The sequence below is a fragment of the Aquarana catesbeiana genome, linkage group LG02 (genome assembly GCF_042186555.1).
Source record: "Aquarana catesbeiana isolate 2022-GZ linkage group LG02, ASM4218655v1, whole genome shotgun sequence".
In the NCBI taxonomy this organism is placed as follows: domain Eukaryota; kingdom Metazoa; phylum Chordata; class Amphibia; order Anura; family Ranidae; genus Aquarana; species Aquarana catesbeiana.
The window spans coordinates 710,668,036-710,687,089 of NC_133325.1; the positions used below are offsets into that span (position 1 = coordinate 710,668,036).

The window sequence follows — 19,054 nt, forward strand, 5'->3', positions numbered from 1 at the left end:
AAAAACTTTTAGGAGGGAAGTTGAAGGGAAAAAAACTTACATTTAAATGCCCTTCATTGCAGCCTTGTCAGTGCAGCCTTGTCAGTGCAGCCTTCCCCAGTGCAGCCTTCCCCAGTGCAGCCTTCCCCAGTGCAGCCTTCCCCAGTGCAGCCTTCCCCAGTGCAGCCTTCCCCAGTGCAGCCTTGCCCCAGTGCAGCCTGGGATCCCCTGTCCCTGCTTCCAGGGCTTCAAAATCGCGGTCCGCGATTTGAAAATGGCGCCGCCGGCGCCAAAGTACACAGAGCCGGTCCTCGGCTCTTTCCGGCGGCTCTCGTTTACTTTCGGCTCCACTCGTAGTCCCGAGCGGAGCTATCCGAGTAGGTTCGGATAGCTCCGCTCGGGACTACGAGTGGAGCTGAAAGTAAACGAGAGCCGCCGGAAAGAGCCGAGGACCGTCTCTGTGTACTTCGGCTCCGGCGGCGCCATTTTCAAATCGCGGTCCGCGATTTTGAAAATGTGACAGCTCGGGATCGGCGGGGATCGGCGTATAACACGCACCTGCGACTTTCCCCTGATTTTAAGGGGAAAAAAGTGCGTGTTATACGCCGATAAATACGGTATTTCAAATAAGTGCTTCAAAGAAGAAAACAAAAATAATTGAAGAAAAATCAGCCTGATGGCCTGTGCTAAACATAAAGTCAATAATAAATCAACAATAGTGTCCCACAACTCTGGGAGGTGAATAGACTCCAAAGCTTGGTGTTGTTCAGATGGTTGTCCCAAATAAAACTTCATGAAAATCGGATCAAGATAAAGGGATGAGGCAATGGTAAAAAGGATGGTAGAAAGGATGGTATGTAGGAAAACTCTTACCAGATCCCGTTGATTCCCATGTCAGCGACAGGGAATCGCATGAGCGTTATGCCACTCAGGGCATGGCAAGCGACCTCTCCTCACTGGAATCCTCCAGGCTCGAATCTGCTTGGAACTCTGGGGGCCACCTGGAAAGTCCTCACAGCAAGACCAGGATGCAAATCAGGTAGACGGAGACGTCACTTAAAAAGCTCAAGTGAACACTTGACTTATTGGAAGGATATGTGGAAAGAAAAAACATGCCTCCACATGTTCCTCCACTTGTAGAGCCTACACCACCCTCCATGTTGCCCATTCATTTTAATGTATCGTGATCACGTTTTTTTATTGTTAAATGGTGTTTTTTTAGAAATAAAAATACTCCCCGTTTTTTACCTGCACTATGTGGAGGCATGTTTTTTCTTTCCACATATCCTTCCAATAAGTCAAGTGTTCACTTGAGCTTTTTAAGTGACGTCTCCGTCTACCTGATTTGCATCCTGGTCTTGCTGTGAGGACTTTCCAGGTGGCCCCGGAGTTCCAAGCAGATTAGAGCCTGGAGGATTCCAGTGAGGAGATGTCACTTTCCATGCCCTGAGTGGCATAACGCTCATGCGATTCCCTGTCACTGACATGGGAATCAACGGGATCTGGTAAGAGTTTTCCTACATATCATCCTTTCTACCATCATTTTTACCATTGCCTCATCCCTTTATCTTGATCCGATTTTCATGAAGTTTTATTTGGGACAACCATCTGAACAACACCAAGCTTTGGAGTCTATTCACCTCCCAGAGTTGTGGGACACTATTGTTCATTTATTATTGACTTTATGTTTAGCACAGGCCATCAGGCTGATTTTTCTTCAACTATTTTTGTTTTCTTCTTTGAAGCACTTATTTGAAATAATTCACTTGTTTCTATTTACCTACACATATATTATGTGCTGCATTTTTTAAGGTATATTTTCATGGTCTTTGTCAGATTGTATGTAGCTGCTCCCTTTTTGTTATTTTTTTTCACGTATTAGCGCAGTGTTTTTTATGCACTTTAGTCTATATTAAACTGATAAAAGCTGCAGTTTGCCCCATGCTAGGTTTTCTGTTAGATCTTCTCGGCTTTTCCTCTAAAAGTCATTATCCCCCAGCATTAGTATACATGTAATGGTCTAAGATTAGTCTTTTGGCCAAATGTTGAGTGTCACCTGTCCTTATCAATCATCTAGCAAATCCACTAAAGAGTAGGTGACACTGATGTTCTATAGACTGCACCAGCTAGTGAATTCTCCATGCTGCCTTTAATTTGGGAGAGGGGGTACTGATCTTCCTGTCCTACCCATCTACTCCAAAATGAAAACCCACCTGGGAGTCTGAGTCCTGGTTTTATCATGAAGTTGTATGTTATTAATGTGGAATATCTCTCACAAACAAATTGTTCAACTGTGTATGGAAGAGTATGTTGGGGAAAGCAGACTATAAGCTTCTTTGGGGCAGGGACTGATGTGAATTATTCAATGCTCACTGGTGAGAATGGAAGCACTATATAAAAAAAGTACATCCCAATTGGTGCTATCTATTCACTAATCATATTCAGTAAGTTGAAAGAAAATACTGTAGTCTTCTTGTACCTTTGTGGTTAATTGTTGTTCGAGCATGGCTTCCCTCCAATGCTGTGCAATGAGCTGCAGAATTCTCTGATGATGTATGTTTTCCCCTCTCTGAGGAATGCAAGGCGGAATCACAAGTGTAAAGATGCTTAATGTACCCTCATCACATGTGATTAGCTCAGACATGCTACAGGTCCTTCAATCAGTGTGTGCATGAAAATGAAGACATAAGATTTCTTCCCAGCTCACTATAAATATTGAAGGAATTATAGCTAATTGGATTCTGACGAAATGGTAATGAAACACTGGATGTTATCTGCGCCATTAAAGGTGCATTGACTTCTGCAAACATCTGCTAAAATCCACTTACTCACAAGTATCTTCAATTCATGATTATTTATCCAGTGCTTAAAAATCAACATATTAAGTTATGAACCTAGCCTTCTCTTCTAAGCTATGTAGCATCCTATAGAGATGAAGGCGTGCTGTAGGCTGAACCGGTACTGGAATAGAAATGCAGCTTAAAGTGGTTGTAAACGTTACATATACCCAGTAAAGTGACTGGCCTCAGGTGATGCACAGAGATAAAACAAATCCTCCTACATACATTGTTCCTGTTTATCAGTGGTCTTCTCTTCTCTACATCCATTCAAAGTCCATAATTTATGAAGCTTGTCTGAGCTGCCAGAAAAAGGGGTGGGGGGAGCTGAAGTTACACTCTGTAGAGCTCAGTGAGGAGAGCTCTGACAAGAAATTATAAGCTAAGTGGTTCTAAAATTTTGATAAGTGAAAGACACAGAAGGCGCTGCTTAGTTCAGTATTCCAACCTTCCTCCAATATAAGACGCCTCCTCAGTCCTCGGGGCTTAATTCTGAAGAAGGAGCATCTGAGCATGCTCCAAAACACACTACTGCTCCCTTCTGACGTCACATCGGGCATGTACATTCCAGAGACTGACAGGAGCTCATCCGGAGCTAAGATTTTATTAGCCTGATTCCTAATGACAGCTTGTAAGTTTTCCTAATCTTGTGTCCTAAATAAACTTTTGGAATACTGCACTTAGAAGCGCCTTCTCTGTCTTTCACTTTCCCTGCCAGAGTGTGCTTCAACTCATTGGAAGTGCTGCTCTAAGCGCACTCTTGAGTCCATTCTATCTCTTCCCTGGATGGTGACCAAGAACAGCAGTTTACATGAGCAGTTTACATGAGGTCCACTTCATGCAGAGGTGCCCTATGAACTTTTACTTTAAAATTTTGATTATTCTATGGTCTATGAAAATAAGCTCTGTTTTACCATGCTCAGCAACACCTATTAGGCAATGCTCACATTTTAATAAGCCACATCCATTCAAGCTCCTCCATCCTGTTAAATTTTCCATTAATTAAAACTTGACAATCCTAGCACAAACAAAAAATATTTTGAGGTTTCTGATTTAGAAATAAGGCAATTTATATAACATCTGCCCCGCACTTTTTGAAATGACAAATGGTTTTATTTGAAGATCTAACCTTCTCTGCTATTAGAAAATTTACATGTCATGAGTGGCATGCATATTATACATTTTTAAACACATTATTATGTTCAATACTTCTTTTTTGCCAATAGCTGTCATTTTGGTTAGTATTCAGTACATAGAGTGGTTCCATTTTTAATTGCGCTGAACGGAGAGAATGTATCACCAGACTAAAACTGCTTCTTTCCAAATTTTAATGAGGCTTCTGCATGCAGCATACATTGCAAAGTGAAAAAAATATCAATTATTAAGAATCATGAGAAGTCACAGCACAAAATTCAGGTTAATTAGCGTGATTAAAACTGAAACGTCATCCTTTTCAACCTTAAAACGTATTGAATGGCCTTTAGCGAGAGAAAGTGTTGCGGCGGCAGCTCTTCTATGGTCCATTTACAGAGAATATGTTTTTCTCCCACAATCAATGGCTGACATTTCATAAAAGAGAAATACTACTTCTTGTAAATGAGTTCCTTGCTAATCATTTCAGGCACTTATTTTGGTAATTAGTATGCTAAGCAAGAAATAACAGTCTGCTAATTAAATCATCACAAAGACACTTCACCTTTGACAGAAGCAGAATGAAACCACAGAAATATGGAAGGAGTGACGGAAACACATGGGAAGAAAATAAAGCTTTTACATTTCATTTGGGGGCAAGATGAAAACATATAAATAGGTAGTGTTGGGTGAACGGTTTGGGCCCAGCATGAGTTTGGGACGAACATTAGCTGTTTGCCCCGTTTGGGGAACAACGAAATTTGCAGGGTGTTCAGTAGGTGTTTGCCCCGCCGAATGGTCTGCAGTGCACTGCGTGCTGCACAATGGATTCTGCTCCCTGATTGTAATCAGTGCGCAGTAAAAGCTGGTTGTTAAGGAGCTGGGCTAGGAAGCCATTCGCGGCGTCCTTAACAAACAATGAGTCATCAGCTGCCAACGGGCTTCCCTGCTGATAGCTGAATAAAAAAAAAACATTGCCAGTAAAAGTAATAAAAAGAGAAATAATGTTGGGGTCTGGCGTCCATATACACCTGGATTTTAAGGGGAACCCCATGCCAAAATAAAAAAAAATAAAAATGCGTGGGGTCCCCCACATAATCCATACCAGATCCTTATCTGAGCATGCAGCAAGGCATGTCAGGAAAGGGAAGAATAGGCGGGCCACCCCCCTGAACCACACCAAGCCACATGCCCTCCACATTGGGGGTGCTTTTGGGGCGGGGGGGGGCAATGTTACTGGTAGAATTGGTAGTGGAACCATCTCTAAAGCAGGCAGTAGAGTCATCTTAAGATGTGTTGACCCATGGCCATAAATTGTCCACCATCACCTGGTTAAGAAACTACCTGTACTGGTGTGCCTACAATACAGGAAGGTAAACTTAAGGAAAATGTTCTGAAAATTCTAGGTGCTAGGTATGCTGATTCAAAGGATTCATTTCATTAAGTTAGTGCCTTGTAGGAAGTATGTATGTATTTCATTAACTGCATGTTTGCCCCTGTTTAGTGAATCAAAGTATTGTGGCTAGAGATAGCTAAGCAACTAACATTTTCAGAAGGTCATTACCAGCAGTCTCTGTATTTATCTTAGTACAGGTTTACTGTAAGGCATAGACCGTAGCCAGTTGCTGCCACATAAATGAGGACATTATATTGCTACAAATGCTCATTACTTGTGTCAGCCTAGTATATTTGTCTACTGCAGGGGTATTGAATTAAAATTCATGGAGGTCTGATTAGTAACACTTTCTTCCAACAGTTTTCTGTGCAGCACCTTATTTTGTGTGCAGACGCTTGTCTTCCTTCACATCTTCCCCACCACACCACTGCCCTCCCTTTCACAGACCATCCCCACTGCCTCTTTCACTTCCCCCGCACAGCACTGTCCCCCTATATATCACCACCCCCCACATACAGCACTGTCCCCCTTTACATCACCACCCCCACAAACAGCACTGCCCCCCTTTACATCACCACCCCCACACACAGCACTGCCCCCCTTTACATCACCACCCCCCACATACAGCACTGCCCCCCTTTACATCACCACCCCCACACACAGCACTGTCCCCCTTTACATCACCACCCCCCACACACAGCACTGTCCCCCTTTACATCACCACCCCCACACACAGCACTGTCCCCCTTTACATCACCACCCCCACAAACAGCACTGCCCCCCTTTACATCACCACCCCCACAAACAGCACTGCCCCCCTTTACATCACCACCCCCCACACACAGCACTGTCCCCCCTTTACATCACCACCCCCCACATACAGCACTGTCCCCCTTTACATCACCACCCCCACAAACAGCACTGCCCCCCTTTACATCACCACCCCCCACACACAGCACTGTCCCCCCTTTACATCACCACCCCCCACATACAGCACTGCCCCCCTTTACATCACCACCCCCACACACAGCACTGCCCCCCTTTACATCACCACCCCCCACATACAGCACTGCCCCCCTTTACATCACCACCCCCACACACAGCACTGTCCCCCTTTACATCACCACCCCCCACACACAGCACTGTCCCCCTTTACATCACCACCCCCACACACAGCACTGTCCCCCTTTACATCACCACCCCCCACATACAGCACTGCCCCCCTTTACATCACCACCCCCACACACAGCACTGTCCCCCTTTACATCACCACCCCCCACAAACAGCACTGCCCCCCTTTACATCACCACCCCCACAAACAGCACTGCCCCCCTTTACATCACCACCCCCAACAGCACTGCCCCCCTTTACATCACCACCCCCACAAACAGCACTGCCCCCCTTTACATCACCACCCCCCACAAACAGCATTCCCCCCTTTACATTACCACCCCCCACACACAGCACTGCCCCCCTTTACATCACCACCCCCCACAAACAGCATTCCCCCCTTTACATTACCACCCCCCACACACAGCACTGCCCCCCTTTACATCACCACCCCCACACACAGCACTGCCCCCCTTTACATCACCACCCCCCACATACAGCACTGTCCCCCTTTACATCACCACCCCCCACATACAGCACTGTCCCCCTTTACATCACCACCCCCACAAACAGCACTGCCCCCCTTTACATCACCACCCCCCACAAACAGCATTCCCCCCTTTACATTACCACCCCCCACACACAGCACTGCCCCCCTTTACATCACCACCCCCCACAAACAGCATTCCCCCCCTTTACATTACCACCCCCCACACACAGCACTGCCCCCCTTTACATCACCACCCCCCACTCACAGCACTGCCCCCCTTTACATCACCACCACCCACACACAGCTCTGTCCCCCTTTACATCACCACCCCCACACACAGCACTGTCCCCCTTTACATCACCACCCCCCACACACAGCACTGTCCCCCTTTACATCACCACCCCCCACACACAGCACTGTCCCCCTTTACATCACCACCCCCCACACACAGCACTGTCTCCTTTACATATCACCCCCAAAGCACTGCCCCCTTCACAGCACTGCCCTTTTCACATCCCCCCATAGCACTGCCCTCTTCACATCCCCCCATAGCACTGCCCTCTTCACATCCCCCCATAGCACTGCCCTCTTCACATCCCCCCATAGCACTGCCCTCTTCACATCCCCCATAATACTGCCCCTTCACACCCCCCACAGCACTGCCCTCTTCACATCCCCCCCATAGCGCTGCCCCTTTACATCCCCCCTGCAGCACTGCCTTTTTCACCCCCCCCATAGCACTGTCCCTTTCACATCCCCTATAGCACTGTCCCCCTTTACATCCCCCCCTCACACACAGCACTGCCCCCCTGTACATCACCCCACTCCCCATTCTTCACAAGTTCACAGCCATGTCCTTTCCTCCCTTCACTCTCCTACCTTACACAGAGCGAAGAGTAGGAGGTGGGAAAATCCTGAACTGAAGGCAGGGGCACAATATTTCTGGATGGGAGCGCGGGAGCTGTCGGGTTAACTTTTCATATTAGCAAGCTGGTGGTTGGTTGCTAGGACCGCCTCCTAGCAGCCAATCACCTCCTGGTTAACGTGAAAATTTAGTTCAGGCAGCTGCCTCTCTCCATGCAGTGCTGGTCCTGCTCCCGGTCCAGAATTGTCCCGCCTCCTGCCGTCCGCTCTGCTCTGTTAATGACAGCGGCGGAGGCTGGGGACAAAAGCGGCAGCTAAATGGGGCAAACGCGGAGCTCCAGATAGAGCAGTACCTGGGGGCGGACGCGGACCGTGGTCCGCCATTTAGTGATGTCCCCTCTACTGTATACATCAAATTAACACAATGTCAAGTTCTGCACAGGTATGAGAACTTTTTGCTAAATTATGTTGTAGGCTTAGTGGTCCTCTAAGGGGTATTGCTTTACCTGCCAGTGATGAGGAAGAACAAAGTGAGTATAACCAGCAGAGTAAATCCTCCAACAGCTGCTGTGGCAATTACCAGAATTTGCCCTTGCTCTGCTGCCAGGTCAGATGCTGCAAAATAAGACACAGAAACAACTTTATATGAAAATCAAAATGCATGTAAAACTTGTCTATGAATAAATATAAATACTGGACTGTGAATATGTTATATTATACTAAAGACCACCCACCCTCTTCTCACTTTGGTGCCTTACCATCATCTGTTCTATGCCACCATTCTTCTACATATACACTAAAAATCCTTTCAAAAAGTAATTCTATAAAAGCTGTGATTATGAAAAATACATCCTAAATTCTGCATTGATCCATTACTTACCAATGTTGCTAAAATCTCAAAAAATCCAACACTTTGCTACTAAAAGTTGATCTCTAGGTTTGGATTTTATTGCATAGTTAAAAGTCCAATGTAAGTAAACATATCTCATACCTTACCAATCCATGTAGAAGCTGAAAATGACTGTAATAGTCAATTCTAGACAGCAGCGATCTTCTGGGTTCTGTCCCTTTTAACCACAGAGGGCTGCTCACTGTGCAATTTTTTTCAATGAATGCAAGGCATTCTATGATTGGACGAGGTGGAGATTGAGATGTCACCGCTCTACCTCTCTACCTCGTCAATTCAGATAGCATTTTGTATTCATTAAAAAATACAAGGTGTTCTATGAATATCAGAAGTGCTGCACAAGCAAACCCATGCAGAAGGGAAGCCACTGGGAAGAGGACCCAGAGGATAGCAACGATCAGTGTAATAGCAGCGACTGCTACAGTGATTTACAGTTTTCCAATTGCTCATATATAAGATGTGCATACTTACATTGGTCTACGGTAAGCTGGACCAATGTGACTATGTAATAAAATTCAAACCTAGAGTTTCAGCTTTAAAGTGTACGTAAACCCCAACAATAATTTTCTCTTATTTTCTCTCTTTTGGTCCGCTAATATATACCCATATTTATCGGCGTATAACACGCACATTCATTTTAAGAGGGAAGTTTCAGGAAAAAAACTTAAATTTTAAATAAGGAACTTTGAAGCAAAATAAGGGTCAGTGCACATCTGCAGCCTCACCATTGCCATCAATGCAGCCTGATCAATGTTCAATGAAGGTTGTGAACAAGCAAGCTATCGCTTGTGAAACGTGTCAACTGATTGTCCTGTGTTTGTCTGATACATTTGTGACAATCAAGGTGCATCAAGCTAATTTTTTGGAAATTCAGAGCGCAACCATTTCTTTGTTTTAGACTAATCAATGTCCATCTGCAGCCTCACAAGTGCCATCAATGCAGCCTCATCAGTCCACATCAATGCAGCCTCACCATTGCCATCAATGCAGCAGCCTCGACATTGCCACTAATGCAGCAGCTTCACCATTGCCATCAATGCAGCCTCACCATTGCCTTCAATGCAGCAGCCTCACTATTGCCCTCAATGCAGGAGCCTCACCATTGCCTTCAATGCAGCAACCTCACCATTGCCATCAGTGCAGCCTGATCGATGCCCATCTGCAGCCTAGAGGGGACAGGGAGGGGGGGCAGGACGAGCGCCGACAGATTACATACAGTGAGAATCTCCTAGTGGTCTCCCAGTGGTCCAATGGCAGCCCAGGAGACAGGACTTCCTATTACAGAGGCCACCAAGTAAACAGGAGATTCTCACTGTATGTAATCCGACGGCGCTCGTCCCACCCCCCTCCCTGTCCCCTCCGAGGCAGCTAAAATTGAAGTATTGGTGTATAACATGCACACGCTATTTGCACCCGATTTTCATGGTGAAAAAGAGTGTTATATGCCAATAAATACAGTACCCGCTAACGTGTTTTATTATATCTGATAAACAAGTGCAACAAAAATACCTGTTGATTTCACTAGAAATCTTGTGAATTGATACCTTCCTGTGCTGTCTGCCTGTGCACTAGGAGGGGCTATGCAGATAATTCATCAGAAATGAAGCAAGCAGGGCTGACGCCCCATGCTTAGGTATTTAGAGATGTGCTGTGAAATGAAAGAGGAAGGTAGGAGCACGCTATATTTCTGCTGCTAGAGTACTGACGGGATGGAGCCCGTACTGGCTCCTGCAAAGGTTCAAGAAAGGAAGGGTAACCCCTGGAAGTTGCACATCTATGGTGTCCTACTGCAATGAATGGAGTGGCAACCTTAGCCTGGACTCCGACCAGGCCACGCCTCTAACGCCTTTCACTCCACCACCTGAGCTTAGTCATTGGGATTTATTGTGGCACACCTGCGTGCTCGTTTCTGAACCACGCTTCCTGTGTCTTCAGCAGGGATGAGCAGTCAGGGGAGGCAGAGCCTCACCTGCCATGAACATAAAAAAAAAAGATTGAGCTTCAAAGGTCATAGCTCGGTGACCCGTGATCACAGAGACCTCAAAGGTAGCCCAAGTCATACCCCACCACTGGTCAAAATTTGGGGCTCCTAGCACCTTTGGTTCTGGAGATATGGGGCCTCTTGCGCAGCCTGTCAGAAACTACATACAGCTTGGCCAGTTTAAATATAAGCTGGCACGCCCTGTTTGCAGCAGACTGAGAGGATGAGCTCACAGTGCCTCTGACTTCTTGTCAGAGGCACTGAGCTCAATGGACAGCTTGAAGCCTTGGTAAAGCACAATTGGCCCTAGCTGTCCAATACAAATTCTGCAGTGGTGGCTCTCTTCTCACTGCAGTGTCATAGAAGGGGGCATGTGTCTAAGGCCGGGTTCACACTGGTATGACATACGTTTCGACTTTGGGAGCACGTCGCATGACATGTGTCAATCAATGATTCCCATTGAGAGCCGTCCTAGCTGCTCCGACACAAGTCGGTCCGACTTTGAAAGGTTCCTGCACTATTTTGGTCTGACTTTGGTCCTACTTCAGCCCATTAAATATCATTGAAGTCAGATCAAAGTTGGATCATCATCTTTACCTATCCGAATTTGGCATGCGACTTGTGCTTTGAGGATCTTGAAATGTAAAAAAAATTGTGTCGGGGTCCCCCCCAAGACCATACCAGACCCTTCAGTCTGGTAAGAAATTTAAGGGAAACCCCCACGCCAAAACCCCCCCAAAAAACGGCATGGGGTCCCCCCAAAAACCATACCAGACCCTTATCTGATCATGCAGCCAGGAAGGTCAGGAAAGGGGGAGGATGAGCGAGCCCCCCCTCCTGGACCGTACCAAGCTTCATGCCTTCAACATGGGGGGTGGGTGGATCCTGTTGATTGAAGTAGGATGGAAGTCAGATGTGAAGTCGCAGGGCAAAGTCGGATCCACAGTCGTACAACTGTCGTGTCGTAACAGTGTGAACCCAGCCTAAAAGACAAATGCTCCCTTCCAGCCCAGCCCTCTTAACTACAAGGAAAAAACATGGGTTTATGGATATGAGGTTTACCCATAATCCCATGTTTTTCTGAAAAGGTACTTTTTTAATCAAGCTAAATAATATATTATTATGCTATGTTATAATATAATAATTTATTATTTATCTATTTACTGTGAAATTACTTGTTTGAAGTTATAACTTCAAACTTCAGTAATTTGTCAGTTAAGCCACCTGCTTGAGTACAGTTTTTGAAAATATAGTAAATTACCTTAAAAACAATATATAATAATTATTTGTATAGTACTTACTTATGGTAATTAACCATTTGCCACCCAGGCCAATTCTGACACTTCACTCCTACATGTAAAAATACAGTTTTTTTTGCTAGAAAATTACTCAGAACCCCCAAACATTATATATATTTTTTAGCAGACACCCTAGGGAATAAAATGGTGGTCGTTGCAACTTTTTATGTCACACGGTATTTGCGCAGCAATTTTTCAAACGCGCTTTTTTTGGAAAAAAACTGTTTCATGAATACAAAAAAAACCCACTATAGGTAGCCCGATTTTTTTGTATACTGTGAAAGATGATGTTACACCGAGTAAATGGAAACCGAACATGTCACGCTTTAAAATTGCTCACACTTGTGGAATGGCGCCAAACTTTAGTACTTAAAAATCTTTATAGGCGATGCTTTACCATTTTTTACAGATTACATGTTTAGAGTTAGAGAGGAGGTCCAGTGCTAGAACTATTGCTCTCACTCTAACGTGTGTGGTTTGAACGCTGTTTACATATGCTAAAGAGTGAGTGTGAGAACAAGGAGTCCTGACCAACCCAGCATTGGCAGCTCCTATGTAGTGACACTGGAGGAACAGTTCAGCAACTGCACAGCAGAAAGTGTCACACTAAAGACAGCAATGAGGTTGATTTACTAAAACTGGAGAGTGCAAAATCTGGAGCAGCTCTGCATGATAGCCAAACAGCTTCTAACTTCAGCTTGTTCAATTAAGCTTTGATAATAAAATCTGGTTCTGTGTCGAGCTACACCAGATTTTGCATTCTCCAGTTTTAGTAAATCAACCCCAATGTTTTTATGTAATAATCACTTTTGCAGCGCTTCACGTTATGGTGATTTACAGTATTTGTTTTGTTGGGATGCTTTACAGCTGAATTTTAGTCAGTATTAAAAGAACACCAATTAATGTTGTTATGTACGCTTAAAAACATACACTAAGTTTACATGCAAATAGCAAGTACCTGAACCCGTCTTCATACCTGCCTCTGTCAACACTTGCACAGCAGCACAGGCAGAGCGAAGGATAGCACTAGGAGCCAATCAGGCTACGCTGCAGGCACATGTGCTGACAGTAAGCAAGCTGACAGGAGGAGAGTGAGCAGAGTTAGTCATTTGTCAATGTGTTTCTTCTCCTATCCAAGTAGCCTACTTTGGGTGGGAAGGCGATTCCACTTTAATCCCTACCTGTACGTTGTGTAACCCTCCTGCCTATGTTCTCTGGTATTTACATTGCAAAAGTGGCTGAACAGAATTACAAACAATTTGGGATGACAGATAACTCACATATGAGTATTTCAACTGTGTTGGGAAATTATATTAAAGGATGAGGCGCTAGTGATGTTCAGTGAATCAAAAATGCAAATACAAAATAAATAGCAAGCTAAAAGTCCATATATGATAAATCCCAACACCTAATTGTAATGCTCAAAATCTGATTCCTAGTTCTTCATTATAAGTGCTCAAGAGATGGGTGGCCACTCACCAGAGAATTATGACCCCTTTTCACAGGAAGGTCAAACAGCACTTCTGGAATACCAATTGATTCCACTGACAGCACAGCACACTCCACTGGCCCCTCGAGATGAAACTAGGATGGGAAAAATGACTCTACAAGAGACATAGAGGGAGGTCTCATAGTGAGTATTTTTAATAGATAAAAGCAAATGACAACAACAAATGGCGATTACACTCACATGTTACAGTGCCGATCCAGGCACCAGGTGTAATCAGCTTATGCATGTCGGCTAGTCCTAAAGGGATAGCGTGAAGTCCGCATCATCTCAAGGGGCCAGTGGAGTGTGCTGTGCTGTTAGTAGAATCAATTGGTATTTCAGAAGCGCTGTTTGACCTTCCTGTGAAAAGGGGTCATAATTCTCTGGTGAGTGGCCACCCATCTCTTGAGCACTCGTGGTGAAGAACTAGGAATCAGATTTTGAGCATTACAATTTGGTGTTGGGATTTATCATATATGGACTTTTAGCTTGCTATTTATTTGTATTTACATTTTTGATTCACTGAACATCACTAGCGTCTCATCCTTTAATATAATTTTCCTGCAACATTTGGTGACCTGTCCACTTTTAATGGGGCAGCTTCATTGTTTTTCATTTTTTTATTTGAACTGTGTTTGTCTGTTTATCTGATGAAGATCAACTTTAAAGTGTGTCCTGCTGCTGTCAGTCAAATCTTGTGCGGAGGGAGCGGGGGACGTTGGCCAAGCCATGCTGTGTGTTTCTATGGATGCACACAGCCTGGCTTGAGAATGCTCCTGCACGGGTACCCCCTCAGCACATGAGGGGGGGTACCCAGCCAGAGCAGAGAGCACTGGAGGGGTATTCCAGAAGAGGAGGTAAGAGACCACTCTGTGCAATACCATTGCACAGGGCGGGTACATATAAAATCTTTTTTATTTTAATTAAAAAAAAATTGAGGATTTACAATAACTTTATTAACAGCACTCTAAAAATAAAATGTAGCATTTGACTAGGAAGAGCAAAAAAAACCTCTTCCTCAAGTACCGGTATATATGAAAGGAAGAAGATCTATTGCAGGGAAATGTTAAGTCAACCTTACACTGTAACCTGTTCTCAGTCCAGAAAAAAGATAGTGTCAGATTCTCTGGTAGAAAGTGGGTTACAGAAGATTATCCAATTATATGCTCAGCTAGAAATAGTAATAATCCGTGCTTACTTGATGCAATGCAGTGAAGCTGTTATTTATGAGACCACGGCTGAACACTTCTTTAGCCCCTACAAGGCTATCAAGCATTTGCATATATGTATTTTCTAGCAGAATATAAAGTTTAGGGGAAAAAAATAATGTATACATAGTGTGATTGATTTAGAATAACTCTATGGTCATGCAGGGTCAGCCACTTCTGCATCTGCTTTGTAACTTTCTATTAATAATCACTTAAAAATGGAAATGGTTTCCATATCTGGCTGCCTCCAGTAATGATGCATTTGATTCTATTGTAAATTATCGAGGTGGCACAAATTGTGTTCTGCATAAAATAAAATAAAAAAAAATCCTTGAAGTAACCAGTTCACTCTGTTCATTTCTGCTGTAGTACTCCAATTTTAATGAGACCTATATTTTATATAGGCAGCGTGATATGCAACTCAGCAACCATTAACCGTAACAGATATTAATCCTTTAAATGCATATTTACTATGAAGGGAAGATTCTATTGTAAGCGTAGACAATAAGCACTCTGAATTGGTTTCATTCAATCTCTTTCCCCGTTAGAAAAATTACCGCCTTAAAACCCACTTCACGAACGGATATAAAATATGGAAAACAGAAACCATTCGGGAATTGTCATATTCCCAACAATAGATGAGTATACTGTAAAATATACACATTTGGAAACATCTTATGAAAACAAAAATAGCATTATGTCACTGTAATATTCAGGAATATACTTTACCTTTTTTACAGACCCTGGATTTAATTTATATTGTGCCGTAAAGGCGATATTTAAAGCTAAACTTCAGGAACACAGCTAAATGCACGGATGAAATACATAAAAGCTTTACTACAGCTGGCTGGAGATTCCGATTTTACCGCCCCCCTATCCTGCCACACTAAGGCAGCCTAGGCTGCCTTATGCTAGCGCTGGCTCTGTTAATGATTGCGGAGCTGCATTCATTTGTGTCTTTTATATCTGCCTAGAGTTTAGCTTTAGGGCTGCCCACCCCCCTGTGGCTAAGCACCCTGCTACCCCATCAAAATGTGTAAAAATAGTAGTCATGGAGGGGATTCTTTAGGCTGTGGCTGATAGGCCTCCCATGTAATGATGCCTGCAAAGTTTCAGGTCCAACACCATGACTTCATCAATCTTTTACTAACTTTAACTGTCTAAAAGGGCGACATTCTGGCTACCACTTTAAGGGGGCCTTCCTCTCACTGACTACCAATGTAGAGAAATTTTTCCCTCTTACAACTAAAATAAAAAGGTTGAGGCTATTCTAGGTTTTTCCTCCCTGTAAATGATCTATGAACTACCCGAATATGTAATTTTAAGTGTATTTGAGGGCAAAAAAAACCATATGCCATATATGTTATGTTTGCCATACATGCATATTTCCCCATGTTTTATCCCTGCAAGTAAATAAAACTACTGGTTGATTTGCCAGAAAGGCTCTCAGCCCTTAAGTCCTATTAAGTCCTATTGTCGGTTGACAAGACACAGCATTTATTTGGATTAAATGGTGTCATCGCTGCCCAGTTTTCTTTCGCCAGACTACTCAGACTTACCTACTCTCTAATCACCACAACTTAAAGGCTAACCATTTTGTAGTGCCAAGATAAAGACTGGAAGGGCTATTTATTATCCTTGGGATAACAGAGGAATTGAACCCTGGATAAGGGGTGCTCTATTAAGGGACATCATTAAAGAGGCTGTAAACCTCTGAAAAGAATCCACCCCCCCCAAAAAAAACCCTGCAAGACAAAGGCATAATGAGTTAGTGTGCATCGCATACTAGCTCATTATGAAATACTTACCTTAAAACGAAACTGTCCCTGCACACCGCTGTCACGGCCGACATCTTTCCTATGATTGACCGCAGCTGTGATGACGTCACACCCATGCATGCCCGCGGGAGCCGACGTTCACGGCACGGGCTCGGAAGGAACAGCACATGTGGGCTGTTCCTTAAGAGCACGTGCGCCAGTGATGTCACTGGTTGCATGCACTGGAAATATCTCCTAAAATGTACAGGTTTAGGAGGTATTTTCAAAACCTTATAGGTAAGCCTTATTTAGGCTTACCTATAGGTAAAAGTTTGCAGAGGAAGTTTACTTCTCTTTAAAATTCTTACATGGTCAATAGGTATTTTTGCACCCATTAAACAGATATAAAAAATGCTTTCAAATTGTACATTCCACAGACTAAAAATGAGCAAATAAAAGAAGTTCATTGATAGGGTTTACATACACTTTAAGGCGCACTTGCAAGAGGTACACAGAAGGCCAGCTGTGCCAATGCATTTAATTTACTCCAGGTAACTGTGTGCATCCTTCCTTTGACTGGCTAAGGCCTTGTTCACATGAGTGTACTCTAGCATATGCAATGCAAGGGCTATGTTTGCCTGCATGGGGAGGCCAGGGTGTTCTGTGCACCTTTGTTGCGGTAGTCCCATTCATTTCAGACAGTGTGCTTTCAGGTCTGTGCACCAGCATGGCTGTCAAATTGGGAGCAACGACTGTGTTCGTGCACCCGCTGTGACCCAACTAAAATGAATGGGACTGCCTGCATATGGAAGCATGGAAAACCTGCGCATCCCCATGTGGAAAAACGTGGCCCTCGCATGGTCGTACGCTACAGTATGATGGTGTGAAGAAGGCCTAATACAGCTTGTCAATTACTTATTACTGGATAGGGAAATGTACAATTTAGCACACTTTTCCTGAAGGAGAGTCAGAGTGGTTTTGTCAAGTGCTTATCTGCCTGCAAATTGCTTAAAGGGAACTTCTAAATAATTCTACATGAATACATTCCTTGTTACAAAATAAAGCAGTAGCATCTTTTTTTAAATAATAGTGCCTAATTTAAAGCGACACCGTCACTTTGCCTGTGTGGGGCAAATTGCCAGTGGAGTTGATTTACTAAAGGCAAATAGCCTGTTCACTTTGCAAGGGAATGTTCCCCAGAGCTCACTAGATGAGGTGAAGCTCTACTCACTTCCTTAATTCAATCATGTTCTATTTTCCTTGTACATGATTGGTTACTCTTCGCAAAGTGAAATTTTACCACCTTCCCTAACATCTGGGTAAAATTCTCCTGCAGAGTGAAATTTCTCTTGTAAAGTGAACAGCCTAATATCTTTCAGTAAATCATCCCCAAGTGTCTCGGCAAAGGCTTCTCCCCCGCTACCATCCTATACTCACATTACCAGTGCTCTCTCCCCAGTCTTTACTTTAATCACTATGATCTTATTATTCTTACTAATTAAAAACTTTTTTTAGTAGAACGTTTAAAACCTAAATGAGTTTGGCCGACATTCAATGATAATGGTTCAAAATTGATGACAAATCATCTATTACATTTGCACAGATTTTATAAATTACAGTACAGCCGTGGCCAAAAGTTTTGAGAATGACACAAATATTAATTTTCACAAAGTCTGCTGCCTCAATATTTATGATGGCAATTTGCATATACTCCAGAATGTTATGAAGAGCGATCAGATGAATTGCAATTAATTGCAAAGTCCCTTTTTTGCCATGTAAATGAACATAATCTCATAAAAAAAACAAAAAAACATTTCCACTGCATTTGTGAAGAAGGCTTCAAGGCGCCCAAGAAAGTCCTGCAAGCGCCAGAACCATCTCCTACAGCTGATTCAGCTGTGGGATTGGGGCTCCACCAGTGCAGAGCTTGCTCAGGAATGGCAGCAGGCAGGTGTGAGGGCATCTGCACGCATAGTGTGGAGAAAACTTTTGGAAGATGACCTGGTGTCAAGAAGGGGAGCAAAGAAGCCACTTCTCTCCAGGAAAAAAATCAGGGACAGGCTGATATTCTGCAAAAGGTACAGGGATTGGACTGCTGAGGACTGGGGTAAAGTAATTTTCTCTGATAAATCCCCTTTCTGATTGTTTGGGGCATCTGGAAAAAACCTTGTCCAGAGAAAAAAAGTGAGCGCTACCATCAGTCCTGTGTCATGCCAACAGTAAAGCATCCTGAGACCATTCATGTGTGGGGTTGTTTCTCAGCCAAGGGAGCGGGCTCACTCACAATTTTGCCTAAGAACACAGCCATAAATAAAGAATGGTACAAAAACATCCTCAGAGTGCAAGTTCTCTCAACCATCCAAGAACAGTTTGATGAAGAACAATGCCTTTTCCAGCATGATGGAGCACCTTGCCATAGGACAAAACTGATAACTAAGCAGTAGCAGCCATCCATTAAGGGCGCATGGGTGCCGCCCCCCATCCATGCCGCCGCCCTCGTATACATACATCTGGCCCCTTGCAGGACGCCGGGCACATGAATTACAGTGGCGGAGGTGTTTTTTAAGCACCTGATTAGAGCCAGAGGCTTCAAAATAGGATGTGCTC

At 43.9% G+C, this 19,054-nt stretch overlaps 1 protein-coding gene across 5 annotated transcripts in view; it reads right to left on the bottom strand.

Annotated features, from left to right (window-relative positions):
- Positions 1-19,054, bottom strand: part of EPHA6 (EPH receptor A6) — a 1,236,911-nt gene that overhangs the window by 257,002 nt on the left and 960,855 nt on the right. For 3 of the 5 annotated variants that reach the window (XM_073616994.1, XM_073616989.1, XM_073616992.1), the window contains exon 8: positions 8,314-8,446. In XM_073616994.1, the coding sequence (XP_073473095.1) occupies positions 8,314-8,446 (133 nt within the window). The remainder of the gene's footprint in view (positions 1-8,313; positions 8,447-19,054) is intronic. The other 2 variants (XM_073616991.1, XM_073616993.1) reach the window with 1 other exon arrangement.